The 14,237-nt window shown below is 41.8% G+C and overlaps 1 protein-coding gene across 3 annotated transcripts in view; it reads left to right on the top strand.

Annotated features, from left to right (window-relative positions):
- The window catches only part of LOC145356986 (plexin-A2-like), a 470,896-nt gene that overhangs the window by 377,646 nt on the left and 79,013 nt on the right, over positions 1-14,237 (top strand). For all 3 annotated transcript variants that reach the window (XM_080210014.1, XM_080210012.1, XM_080210013.1), the window contains 2 exons: positions 3,260-3,427; positions 11,442-11,535. In XM_080210014.1, coding sequence (XP_080066140.1) covers positions 3,260-3,427; positions 11,442-11,535 — 262 coding nt within the window. The remainder of the gene's footprint in view (positions 1-3,259; positions 3,428-11,441; positions 11,536-14,237) is intronic.

The raw sequence follows: 14,237 nt of genomic DNA, 5'->3' as shown, positions 1-14,237 counted from the left end.
GCTAATTACTGAAGAATTCAGAGCAGCTCAGATGGGTGGTAGTGGCACAAAATACAGCCTTTATTATATAACCCAGCCGACCGTAATGCTGCATATGGGTCGCCTAAGGCTTGCAGGGTGCCCTGGCTTTTCTGTTGGAGTTGTGTTCAGTGCATTCCAAATTTATAACTCTTCTTTTCATACGCTACAGTGGAAAACCTCAGCACCACTGTAATAGCCATGGAACATAATAGTACTATCGCTGTGGTGCTGCATTACGTTAATGATTCCCTTTGCAGTGCTCATGACTGTGGTCTGCTTTTGTTGAATGTAATAATTGCAATTCTCATCAATCAGTATGCACTACTGATCTCATTCGGTGGCACTTAAGAGGACGTAAGCAACTGTCCAATTTGTAAGCTGTGGGAAATGTTTTTTTTAATGTACATTAAAAAAGAGGGAGCATGTCAATATTTCATCCTGGTCTCCTATTACCCACGGTCTGAAAGTTTCAAGCAATTTATTGACGTGAAATTGACTTTGGCACCTTACAAGCTGCCATAATTATTTGAAATCCCCCTGAGACAACTTGAACAGTATCATTAAAGGGACAAGCCAAGGTAGCCATGAAATATCATATACATGCTGCAGTCTCCAAACACCACGAGCAGTTCCAAGGGATATTCAAGTAAACAATATAAAATAACATAACTAGGTGAGAATAGAAGATTGGACACCATCTCCAGAGTTTGGGTAAATAACTGGGAAGAGAAATTGACTTGTATGATTACCACACACACACATATATATATAATATATATATATATAAGCGCACATCAGAATGGTATTTCCAAATCTGTATCAGATCTGCAATGCAATCTACATGTCCAAGCTTAACTTAGTTGTGAAAATTACCTTTTTACTTCAAAATATTCCAGATCATAACAATAAAAGAAGGGTCTCAATTGAGTGCATACCTTACCATGCTGCTTTTAGCTCAATGTCATTATAAATCTGCAACTCTTCCTTGAGGCTTCTCCCTGCCTCGTTGATGCTCTGTAGCTGCAAAGCTTGTTACGGGGCTGTCACCATGTTTTTCTTGTTGTATTCAAAACTATCATTTCCCCTCAAGCAGTCAGAAAAAGTCACAAAGTGACTTCAAGATGATTTATTGACAGCTCTCACGCTACACGACTCTGATTAGGCCATTCAAGCCAGTCAGAGCGCAGAATTCACAAATACACAAGCGATTATAGTTTCAAATTTGATTACAAGTAATTGGCATATATTAATAAAAGTATGGGAATTATCTCTATCCATTCTCGGCTATTGCCTTGGGTTACGTCATGCATACATAAGGCTATCGTGTCTAATTAACTTGTGCATGTTATATCATCAAACAATGGTAGATGTATCTCTGACCAGTGGTATATCAACCGTCCTTTCCATTGTTCTTTGTTCTAATAGGCAAACATGAGCTGCAACTGCACATTGTTCAATTAAATGGTCTTTGATTCTCATCTGGGTCTACCTTAGTCAAGACCTGTGATTTTCACATAGCTTGCCCTGTGTGACGTCGATTTTTAAACTTGTGTGATTATTAACTCATTCAAAGCAGAAAAAAGGGGATCTTTTTATTAAGAGCTTCCATCTCAATGAGGAGGTTTCAGGCCAATCCACATTCAACAACCTGCTCGGAAAACTCTGCTCACGTTTTCACAGTTGTGACAAATTTCACCACAGTAACTGCGGCAATTCACAATATTCTAAATTAACCCAACAACAATGTCATTTATTTTAAAGAGAAGAGTTAATTCATCCATGGTAGAAATCAGGAAATTGCAGGAGCATATAATGAGGATCATATAGTAATCACGGGAGACTTCAATCTATATATAGACTGGGTAAATCTAAGAGTGGAGGGTAAATTCCTGGAATGTGTACCAGATGGATTTCTAGACCAATATGTTGACGAAGCAATAAAAGAATAGGCTATTTCAGAATCTAGTATTATGCGATGAGAGAGAGGTAATTAATAATCTTGTAAATGAACCCAATTCCACATCTTAGTCAAAAGCTGATCAGTTCTTTCTTGGGCTATCTGCTATCTGTGTGCAAAGTTTAGTTGAAATCTGTCCATTCGTTTTGAGATCTATTGTTTATAGACATGATGTGGAGATGCCAGTGTTGGACTGGGGTAAACACAGTAAGAAGTCTCACAACACCAGGTTAAAGTCCAACAAGTTTATTTGGTAGCAAACGCCACTAGCTTTCAGAGCACTGCTCCTTCATCAGGTAAGTGGGGGTTCTGTTTACAAACAGGGCATATAAAGACACATACTATTTTGTGAATTGAGTTTGTGACTTTATAAGCCCTGTTTGTGAACAGAACTCCCACTTACCTGATGAAGGAGCAGTGAGCGCCCAAAAGCTAATGGCTTTTGCTACCAAATAAACCTGTTGGACTTTAACCTGGTGTTGTGAGGCTTCTTACTTTATTTACAGACAGCCAGACTAACAAGCAGGAGTGAAAATATTACCTTGGCCCTCCTTCAGTGGCAGATGAACTATGAGAATTCCTTCCTGCAATTATAGTTGCTAAATCATGCAGACAGATTTTGTTTTGGATGTTGGATTTCAGAATTAATACATTACATTATGGCAAATGCTACCTTCTTAAATTAAGTTGCCCTGAAATGTAAATACCCTGGTTGCAAATGATTTCTGGGTGTGTACTGATTTGGGCAGTACTAATTCAAAAATGCACAATATGTGCGTCACATTGTTAAATCAATTTAATTTTAAGAATCATAGAATCCTTGCAGTGTGGAAGGAGGCCATTCAGCCCATTGAGTCTGCACCGATTCTTTGACAGAGCACCTTACTCAGGCCCTCTCCCCATATATTTAAGCGCAACTCAGTCCTAAAATAATGACAAAAATATCACTTTCAGTTTTTAAAAGTGTAGGAATGTTAGTGATGGGGTCTGTTAGAATGTGCAGGTTATCAATAGGACATGAAAATCTGCATCTAATGATCCATGTGGTTACTTAGCATAGTTACACTGCCAGACTTGAGGAGCTGATCCTGTACCTGTTCATATTGAAGAGAGTAAAAAGTCTGACAACACCAGGTTTCAGACTTTTTACTGTGTTTACGCCAGTCCAACGCCGGCATTCCCACATCATATTGAAGAGAAACATGGTTGCATTGACTGCCACCTGAGATGGGCTCCATTGCGTTTTTTATTAACCATTTTTTCCACTTTTTTTCTTTAAAGGAGGTCTGTGTCCGAGGTTGTTTGCGTTTCTGCTCCATCCCTTCATGGTACCGGCACTGTGCGTGTCTCAGTGAGTGTGGATCGTGCTCAGATGGAGGATAGCCTGCAGTTTGAATTTATTGATGACCCCACTGTCTCGCGGATTGAGCCAGAGTGGAGCATTGCCAGGTACCAGATCTTTCAAACTTCATGTTACATTGGTGCTTTTCTGTGCATTACAAATGATATCACAACTGCAGAATCATAGTATTACTTAGTACGAGCTTAGACAACTGTACCGTCAATGTAAAATATCTCTGCTTCATATCAACACTTCTGTTTACAAGGTCAGTGCAGCCTGAATCTGAAGTCAAGCCTGACTTAACCTCAGAAGTAAAGCAGAATGAGACTTCCAGATGAGGGAATCTTCTTTCATTTCCCCTCTGAGTCAGGTCAAGACTTAACATCTGGTTTAAATCTGCATAAGTTTAGTGTAAAATTGATGTTAGAACAATTAAAACACCAAAGTCAAACTAGAAATGTAAATGTATACTTTCAAAACATGAGGCATTTATTTAAGCATCAATATATTTAACTACAAGCATTTATTTAAAATATATGATCTTAGTGTATGATGTATCCGTCAATCCCTACAGCGTAGAAGGAGGCCATTTGGCCCATTGACTCTGCACTGACCACAATCCCACCCAGGCCCTATTCCCATAACCCCACATATTTACCCTGCTAAGCCCCTGACGCTAAGGTCAATTTTTAGCATGGCAGTAAACCTAACCTGCACAACTTTGGACTGTGGGAAGAAACCGGAGCACCCAGAGGAAATCCAAGCAAACACGGGGAGAATGTGGAAACTCCACCCAAGCCGGGAATCAAACCCGGGTCCCTGGCGCTGTGACGCAGCAGTGCTAACCACTGTGTTACCATGCCGCTCTACTCCACTACTGTGCTGCCCTATCTAACCCAAAACCCAAAGCTAAGAGGTAGGATGTGTTTCTATTGATTATAAATGGCTTGCAATTTAATGTAGTAATTGTTAAGGTTGGTCAGATAAACTATGTGATTGTTTAATCTTATAAATGTGTTTTATATATTTATTATGTTGGTGGTTACTGCTTTGTATACTTCACCAAAGCACAGTCAAGCTATTTTAGTTTTATTTAATTTGCCATACAAAGCATGACTAATCAGTAGGAATTGGCAGCAGCAGGACTTTTCTGTGATGTGATTTTCACTTTGAGTATTTTCCTCTGGGGAATGCCTAGTGAAGTGCCATGTATAACTCTGAGAATCACTCTGCAATATTTTACCTATTCACACGTCCTCTTGCTGCCGGTTTATCAAGATTTTGATTGCATTGCCAAGCTAAAGCACTGATCTATCACAGGGTGACAAACGCTTCATATAACCGGCTTAATATGCAGTAGGAACCACGTAAACCCCAAACATGATAGGGGAGATGCTTGTGACTAGGGTTTACCTGTGTGCAACACACACTGGACATGCAGGCAACATGTACGGTTCACTGCCTAGTTGTATGACAGTCTTTTGGGACCTTAAAAAGACTTGTAGACTTTCAAAATCATCTATAAACCCAGATTCTACTATATTAAGAACAGCCAAATTGTTACTGTTCATTGTCGGGTGTAAAATATCCTGGACCTCCAGAAGATGTTGGAGTGACTCTGTGGAATCTCTGAAGGGTGCGTCGTTGAGGCACCCCTGACTACACTCGCTGCAAAATTCTTGAACTGACCAGAATGACCATTTCCCCTCTGGTTTCCACAGTCAGATTAAGTCAGAAAAGGGTACACCTCGTTGCATGAGGTGCAACTAGATTTTTAAACTAACTTAATTGTTAGCCACCAACTGGCCTCGGGAAACTGATTTTATATTTTTGGAATATCAGATTGCTCCATTATGATTTTTTAAAAAATATCATTTTTGAAGCACTGTATTTTTTGAAAGTCTAGTTTTGGATTAAGATTAAAAACTGAAACAATTTGCTGTCAGAAAATTTTGAGTAGAAAATTTCAGCGATTGAACTGCGATTGGATGCTTATCTGCGAGAATGCAACTTTCTGCTACCTGACTTGCTGACATCACTGCTGTTACATACCCCTCGGCTTTAAGCCACTGTCTCGGGAGGCGTTAAGCCTCGCCACAAGAGATCGCTACATCTTTGTGAGCATTTTCTTTGAGGTCAACAGCGAATTCCATTGCTTTTCCACTGACTGCAAAATCATGATCAAGGTTGTATTAATTAGCAAAGCAAATTAATGGGCAAACTAAGAAAAACTTTACGGATCCTTTCATTAATGCAGATTATCATTGCGCAAATACTTTGGGGCAGTGGAAACAGCTTTTTAAATTCTGCACTCCAGGTGAAAGATTCTTCCTCATTTGCTCAACCTTCAAATAAGATATTAATCACTCCAATGCTGGAAAGGATAAAACCACTGGATTGCTTAAAAATATCATCAAAATAAAGAAAATAGAAAGCTCCAGCCGATGACTTTGCAATCTGTACGACACAGGCTAATAAAACTGCACAGATCAATAGTGTCCCAGAGATGGAATCTGCAGCTCCTTTACTCCTCACCAGTGCCTGAACCATACCTTTGACTAAATCCCAACAGAAGACATCTATTATGGACAGACCTCTTTGAAATGTCTTCAAAGAGAGCTTTGACATCCCCTCAAAGTTTGAGGGATCTTGTCTCTTTTATTACAAGAGTAAACATGCTCACGAGGTAGCACAACATCTGTAAAACCTCATCAGCACCGCGTACAATCAACATTTCCCCCAAGGCCTGCAATACCCGAAAGTGGAGGTGCTTGCATTAATCAGCCAGTCAAAGCAAATAACTCATGGCGCTTTGATGTAATTGAGGGAGAGAGATGACATTTTTAGAAAGAAAGTAGCACTGGCAAAAGAGAGAAAACTCACAACAGTAATAATTATACTGTTCTAGAGATATCTGTCTCAAGCAAGGGCTTTGTAGCAAGTCTTGTGGATTTATAAACTTGTCTTAGTTTTAGCAGGTTACCTTTTCCATCACCAAGGGCAAAAACAGTGCATCAGCTTACCTCAGTACTAACCAGGTCTGACACACTGTACAGAGTCCCTCTGTCAAAGAGGAAACCCTTTTATACAGCATATATTGATTTGTCGCTCTTGCACTCTATACGCTGGTGAGGCCGAGCTGATCACTTGTACAAAAGAAAATGTACACTCGAGAAATAATTTGATACATAGGAAGAGAAGGTGGTACTTGCCAACACCTTGAACTAATTTTGTCCCGACGCAAGTGCTGGAGTGCAGCAATTGGTAAGAGTTTATGATGTCATTGCGGACCATGCTGCCACGTATGTGTTGTATGCAAAAGCCACACAGCAATCTGCGATTGAAGTCCTTGACTTAGGGTTATAGTTACTTTACTCAGTAGGCCAACATGAACAAGAATTTTGGTCTTTTACTTAGAGTCCTGCATTGCAAAGCTTTCACTCATTCCTTTTTGGGGTAATACTTTTAGGGTAGGTGAAAGTGATACCAAAAAGTATCAATAGGAGATGACAGAGTACAAAGCAATTAACTGGGTTGCGCTGAATTCTTTATTCTTCAATGGAATGTGTGCATTGCTGGCTTGGCTGGCACTTGTTGCCGATCCCTAATTGCCTGTGTATTGAGTAGGTTGCCAGGCCATTTCCAAGCACAGTTAAAAGTGATTCCCAATGTAGTTGACATGTAAACCAGACCAGATAAGTGTGACAACCAGCCAAACTTGCATGGAGGATCTCTGATTGGCCTCCCTGTAGGAATCATTGAATACAAGCTCCCTGGGGATTAGCAATGACCTTACCTGGTGGAGCTCGTATACCGAGCCTTGTATAAAACAGGCCTTGAGTGGGTCCATTACTATATTGTTCCAGTTGGGACCTGTTTGTGTTCACCACAGGTTTGTGGTTTGGTATTACTGTATTTAGTGCAATAAAGCAGTGTGTTCCTATACAGCTGACTCCTGCAGTTACAGTAAGGATAGCAGAGTCTCTTCTGAAGGGCATCAGTAAACCAGATGACTTTTTATGATAATCAACGATGGTTTCATGGTCACAATTACTGAGGCTAGCTTGTAATTCCATATCTTATTGAATTTAAATTGCACTAGCTGTGGGATTTAAACCAATGTCCCCCGAGACTTGGGCAGGGATTTTTTGGCACCGGCGTGGAGAGTTTCACCACGGCAGGTACAATAAGGTACAACAACCAAGACTCAAGCAGGACAGGAAGATCCCACCAAGGGGAGAAACCAGAAAATCATGTCCCTGGTCTTGGCCTCTGGTTTAGTAGTGCAGTGATGTTACCACAACCCTGCAATTTCCCCTTCAATTCTATTCTTGGCCAGTTCAATGAGCAATCAGGCACCCACCTTGCTTGAATAGAGGAGATTTTATGCTTGGATTTAAGAGAATCAAGACAGAAGGGCGTGATGAATCCTAAAAATAAAAATTGCTCTCAGTTCCTGCCTCTGTGCTGCCTGTAGTCATTCGAGCTTATTACAATTCTCAACACTGAGAGAATTGTCCAGACATAATGGCGCCTGATTATCTTGTAAATCAGAATGATGCCCGAATTGTCGTCGGGACTTGGGGAAGTTTTATCAAGCCGGTTCTGCCAGCAGGCATTTGGTGCTGAAAGAGTGGAGATTTTGCAGGCCTGTTAATTTGTTGATCCATTGTGAGCCAAGAATGAACTCCTTTATTCTGAAGGGAAAAAAGATGTTGCCACAGATCATTCAGGTACATCCTGCAAATTGTACATTTCCATGGATTTTTGCATCAGTTTTTGAGACTGTTGCAGGGAGTACAAAGTCACAGCAATTGGACTTCAATATTTCTCGGTTCCAGCATATTCATGGAATCATAGAATCCCTGCAGTGCAGAAGGAGACTGTTTGGTCCATTGAGTCTGCACATACTCTCCTGATAGAGCATCCCATTCCAGACTCTATCCCAGTAAACCCACGCGTTCACCCCACTAATTTCACCCCAGTCTCCACATCTTGGGACACTAAGGAGCAATTTATCCATGCCAATCAAGCTAACCCCCATACTTTTGGCATGTGGGAGGGAACCCAAGCAGATATGGGGGAGAATGTGCAAACTCCACACAGTCACCCAAGGTCGGAATTGAACACGGGTCCTTGGCGCTGTGAGGCAGCGGTGCTAACTATTGTGCCACCGTGCTGCATATTATGATGGAAAATGCCATCAAAGATGAGTCAAAGGTACATGACTCCATCAGGAGAGAAATATAGATAAATAACTTGCTATTGTAACTTAAGGCTGCAAAGTGACCACTGACCTGGGTCATGGTGGCATGGTGCTAAAGTTCATTTGACTTCTTAATTTCTTATTTATTTATATGCTTGGATTTACTGAGGCATGTAATGCATTTTGCTATACAGTTAAATTTCCATCAATAAATATGCTTTGAAAATGTTCCACTTGAATGCTTAGATCTCTGCTTAGATCTGTGTCGACTTGCAGCTTGTATCTTGACTGCGTCTAAATTAAACTCATTATTAAACATCTGTGGATGGTATTTTTCACAGTTTCCGCTGGTGATATTTCGTGCCACCGAGAAAGGAAATATTGCACATGCGAAAATATCACTCGCTGGCCCCGCTGCCGTTGCATAACCATGCTCTGTGCAGAACAACACCAGGAGGAAGCACTCCAAATAGCAGAACAGATGCTGGAGCTTCAAACCAGCAGTGCTCCATCACCGGTGTAACATTCCTCATTACAGTCAAACTTGATGTGGTGCAAATTGTAAACACCTCTCAAACGATCGGCACTTAGTTAGCAAAGCCACATTAAAAATGTGTGTTTTTAAAAAAAAAACTGCTGTGATTATGACTTTGGAGCGATTCAGTGCACAGTGTAAAACAAAGACATTTGATGAGTGTTCCTCGGGATGTTTGATTTGCAGAATAGTTGGTAGGGAATTTCTGAGGTGCCCTTTTTTTTGAGAAGAGCAAGTTCTGTCCTCAAATCTGCAGCGGTTACTCCAGTCGCATTCCACGGGTACGTTCTTAGATTCTCTTCGTCCATAACGTGAGAAATTCAACTCTTTGCATCCAATTAACATTTTGTCAGAGCAGGTGGTTCCTAATAAATTATGAACTGTCTGCCAAGACCCCCAAAAAAAAGCCATTCTGCCGCAATCAGCATTGCAATATTTGGAAGAAGGATTTCATCAGGCTGCGTTTTTGTAATATTTGTGCCTCAGACGGTTTAATAATTTATCATGTAATATCCAGGCAGAAAGCTCTGTTAAACCAGTGGCACCTTAAATTTACACTGAAGACTTTATTACAAAAATGTACGCATCTCCGGGAATGGAATTTTCCCTGTAAACCTGGTCGACATTTGTATTCTGGCAATAAAGTAAAACGACAAAGCGAACAGGAACTTGCAAAATTAGAAGGCTGGCAAGGAAAGGTCTGGTAAGAGGCCATTATGTTTACGTCACTTTGTTCTCAAGAGTGGGAAGGGTGCGCTTTCCAATTTGTTGAATTAAAGTGACATTTGGGGCACTCTTTTGGGTTCTGCTCAAATAGAAGTCCTGACCCCACCTTATATCAGGAGCAACTACCAGGCAATGGTTTTTTTCCCCCCCCAAATTGACCAGTTATTGGGCAGAGGGCACACTTCCTGTCCAGTTAATGTTGGCAGGTGGACTCCTTAAACTGGAAGGTCAGTAGGTCCAGAAGGAGCAGTGAACTGCCATTACAGGTAACGGGGGGGAAAGAGGGTGTCTTCAATTTGATGAGCCCTGTTAGTAGTTGTTAGAAAAAAATTGAAATTTTAAAATGGCCACAGCTACTGGGCCACCACTGTTGAAGATTGCCTCACTGCAGTGGAAGAGGAGAAGAGAAATTGCAGTTGCCCTGTAACAATTGGCCTTAAGTACCTTTAATCGGCTACCTGCCACGTGGGTCTGGATAACTCTGCCATGCTGCATTCCATACCTGGTGATACCGGCATCCTGGCCCATGGTGCAGTATTTTGCACATGCCTGCCTCCGACATGGAACAAAAAAAATCCGTCCCTGATCACATTTGGTTGACTCCCTTCTATAAATTTAAGCAACCCAACAATTCTTTCCTGGCCTCGCTTTCCTATCCTGTTTCAGTCACCTTCGGATCTACTGATCAACTACGTGTGTGAGACACAAATTCGAATCACAAGAGGGGGCACGTGGGCACAGTGGTTAGCTCTGCTGCCTCACGGTTCCAGCGAAGCAGGTGTAATTCCGGTCTTGGGTATCTGACTGTGTGGAGTTTGTATGATCTCCCTGTATTTGCATAGTGCTCCGGTTTCCTTCCACACTCCAAAGATGTGCAGATTGGCTATGCTAAATTGCCCCTTAGAATCAGAGAGATTAGTGGGGTAAAAACTTGCACTGTAGGGATTCTACGATTCACTTCTTTTAAAAAAAAAAGTGGATCCGTTTGTGATAACTCTGGGTTATGCTATTGTATAATCAGGTTTTTGGGCAGTCCAGGCACAGTACTGAATGTAAAGTGCTTGAATCATTTGGACGGTGGCCAGGGTTCCTGGAGTTCTGAGAATAGCTAAGGCAGACCTCAAAACATTAACAAACAGAATAAATTGTTGCTGAACTCTCAAGTGTTGACGAAATGGATTATTTAAAGGAGCAGAACAAATAGTTTTAAGGATCGTGTGGTGGGGTTTTATGGCCTCACTGATCCCGAAATCGTAAAATCCTGCCCGAGGTCAACAGATCTTTCCGTGGTCTGCCCCTCGCCCACTCAGTAAAATTCCGCCTTAGTCTTTTAGTTGGAACAATTATCCTCCGATTGAAGTTTTAGCCAACTGAGGATGAAGAGCCGGAAAAGCTTAGTTATTTATATCACAGTCGAGTCCTGTAATGGCATAATGATGCCCTTTAATGTGATTTCTATCCTGTCTTTGCGAAATGACAAATTACCTTCCTTTAATGAAAGTTCAAAGACAACAGATAAACATTCTTGTTTCACTTTGACGCGATTTAACCTGAGGCTGTGAAAAGCCTGAATTATTTATTGGAAATGATATTTATTAACAGTCAAATATATTCAATGTATGTGAATACATAACTTTGTTTTCTTTCATCTCAGTGGTAATACTTCTCTAACTGTGTTTGGAACAAACTTGGATATAATTCAGGAGCCCAGGATTCGTGTGAAACACAACAGCCGCGAGTCTCTCAATGTAAGTCATGATGGATGTCAGTTGAGTACACACTTGTGTGTTCTGTGGTGAAACATTTTGGCTAGGGCTTCCGAGGAGTGGTAATTCCAGTCATGTTGTCACTCCAGTCTCCTTACTTAGCTGGGAACTGCATGTTTCTCACCTGACCTTCTGACTCGAGTGGCGGAGAGACGTGCTGGCTCTTTCGATGCCTGGGGCTCTTCCGGTGCACACCAAGGGTAATGAAGCTTTTTAATGACACTAGTTGCCATGAAGCAAGTGGCCCCAGCTGCTTTGAGAAGTCAGGGAGAAGGTACACGTATTGGGTATGCGGATGGGATGATGAGAGTAGGATGGGTGAGAGGGGTGGGATAGGTTGAGGCAGTGTCAGGTGATTAGCTGGAGGGGTGGGGAGGATGATTGACGCATGGGGAAGGTAGTCTGCAGGGTGAAGAGGGCAGTCATAGTGTAGGGGTAATGCTGTAGCTTCCCAACAGTTGGAAGTGGTTTTGATCCTTCTACTTTTATCTGGGTATCTTTCCTGCTAGGAGAGTCAGAAGCATGCAAAAATCTCTAATTTACCATTGAATTCCCACAAGTTCGAAGGAAGGCCATTCGGTTCATTGAGTCTGCACTGACTCTCCAACAGAGCATCTTACCCCTGTAACCCCACACAAACATGGAAGGAAGTTTCCTTTGCTGGACACCAGATCACAGACAATTAGCACACCAAAGAGAGAAATGATACCCAGTGTCAACGTATGCAGCATTTCTCCTGCATCCTGACACTGAGCTCATCAGAGCTGCTATGATAAGACCCACAATCATATCTCAGTCTCTCCACAGATTCTCAGCATTTTACTTCTCCAATACAAACAATTGTACTCTCCCCTCCATCTCATGCCCCTTCCAAGGTTCCCATGCAAAGTGTGTATGGGAATTGATCAGGAAGTTCAAACTCCTGTCGGAGAATTACCCTACTCCAGAAACCATCTGATATCCTGTGGGATGGCACAGTGGCACTGCTGCCTCACAGTGCCAGGGACTCGGGTTCATTTCCAGCTTTGAACGACTGTGTGGAGTTTGTTGAGAGTTTTGTGTCAACTTCGGCATATAATGAAGTCTGAAACTTTTGATTTGCTGGGAGATTTCCATGATGTTATAAGCTCCACCTGGCACAGTGGTTACTACTGCTGCCTCGCAGCGCCAGGGACCCAGGTTCAATTCCAGCCTTGGGTGACTGTGTGGAGTTCGCATGTTCTCCTTGTACCTGCGTGGATTTCTTCCAACTGCTCTGGTTTCCTCCCACAGTCCAAAGGCGTGCGGGTTAGGTGCATTGGCTATGCTAAATTGCTCCTTAGTGTCGGGGGATTAGCAGGGTAAATATGTAGGGTTACAAGGATAGGGACTGGGTGGGATTGTTGTCAGTGCAGACTCAATGGGCCGAATGGCAGCCTCCTGCACTGTAGGGATTCTATTCTATTAGTTACTCTGGCCTCATGGACCCTGATTAAAATGATTTTTAAAGAAGTAGCTTTCCACCGTGAAGGAACAAAAATGGAGAAGGCTATAATAATCCTGTCAGTTCTGTTCTCTGATACATAGGGGAGAAAGAAAGATAATGGACGAATTTTCCAACCGCTCACGCCAGTGGGATTTTCTTGTCCCACTGCAGTGAAGGGAGATTTGGCTGAGCGATTAAATTCTCTGTTCTTGCTGGCAGTGACGGCAGGGCGTGAACGTCTGTTTGGAGAGGGGAGTGAGAATCAGACTTAGACAATTGTAAAGAAGTTTATTTATTCATCACATGTAGGCTTATACTAACACCACAATGAAGTCACGTGAAACTCCTATAGTTGCCACACTCCACCTGTTCGGGTACACTGAGGAAGAATTTAGCATGGCCAACGCACCTAACCAGCACACTTTTAGACTGTGGGAGGAAACTGGAGCACCTGGAGGAAACCCACGCAGACACAGGGAGAATGTGCAAACTCCACACAGACAGTGACCCAAGCCAGGAATCGAACCCAGGTCCCTGGCACTGTGAGGCAGCAGTGCTAACCACCGTGCCATCACGCCACCTAAGAAGTACAACATTCAACAAAAAAACAAGATTGTGTAATCACTCCAGAATATTTTTGTCCAAACAACCAGCAAGAATTTATATCTATATTGCACTCTATAATAGATAAATACGTGTATAAAATATTTGCTGAATCCAATAAATTTAAATACAAGGCATATTGAAATCATCAGTCATTGTTTACACTCATGAATAATGCAAATGTAGAGGAGGATTTTTTGAAAAAACAGCATTTCTGGAAGATGCAGTGCAGACGTGTGCTAATACAGAAAAGCTAATGCATTTTATACAAGAATCATCTGCTCTTAAAGTCACACAGAGAGGGTTAATGGAATTTCTGAATCTCCTTAATGGTGTTTAATGGAAGATTAACTTTAGACAAAGGAGCCTTTGTCAGCATAAAGAGAAATGAAACAAGGCGAACGAGAGAGAGAGAAATCTATATAGATTTAATTTTGCATTTTATCTGTGGTCATTCTTTAATTAAGTAAATTAGCCATTTCCGCACTGGGGAAAAACTCCTGGGAGTTTGCTTGACTCGGACGAATTGGCTGTATGGAATTTCAATTCAATATCTGGAACGTTCAGTTTGGCTTCAGCTCACAGTCTCATTTGTGGAGTGTATTCATGCTAGGAA

The sequence above is a fragment of the Carcharhinus amblyrhynchos genome, chromosome 22, assembly GCF_965287045.1.
Source record: "Carcharhinus amblyrhynchos chromosome 22, sCarAmb.v2.hapA, whole genome shotgun sequence".
NCBI lineage: Eukaryota > Metazoa > Chordata > Chondrichthyes > Carcharhiniformes > Carcharhinidae > Carcharhinus > Carcharhinus amblyrhynchos.
Note: the sequence above shows the minus strand (reverse complement) of the source record. Positions and strands in the feature narration are given on the sequence as shown.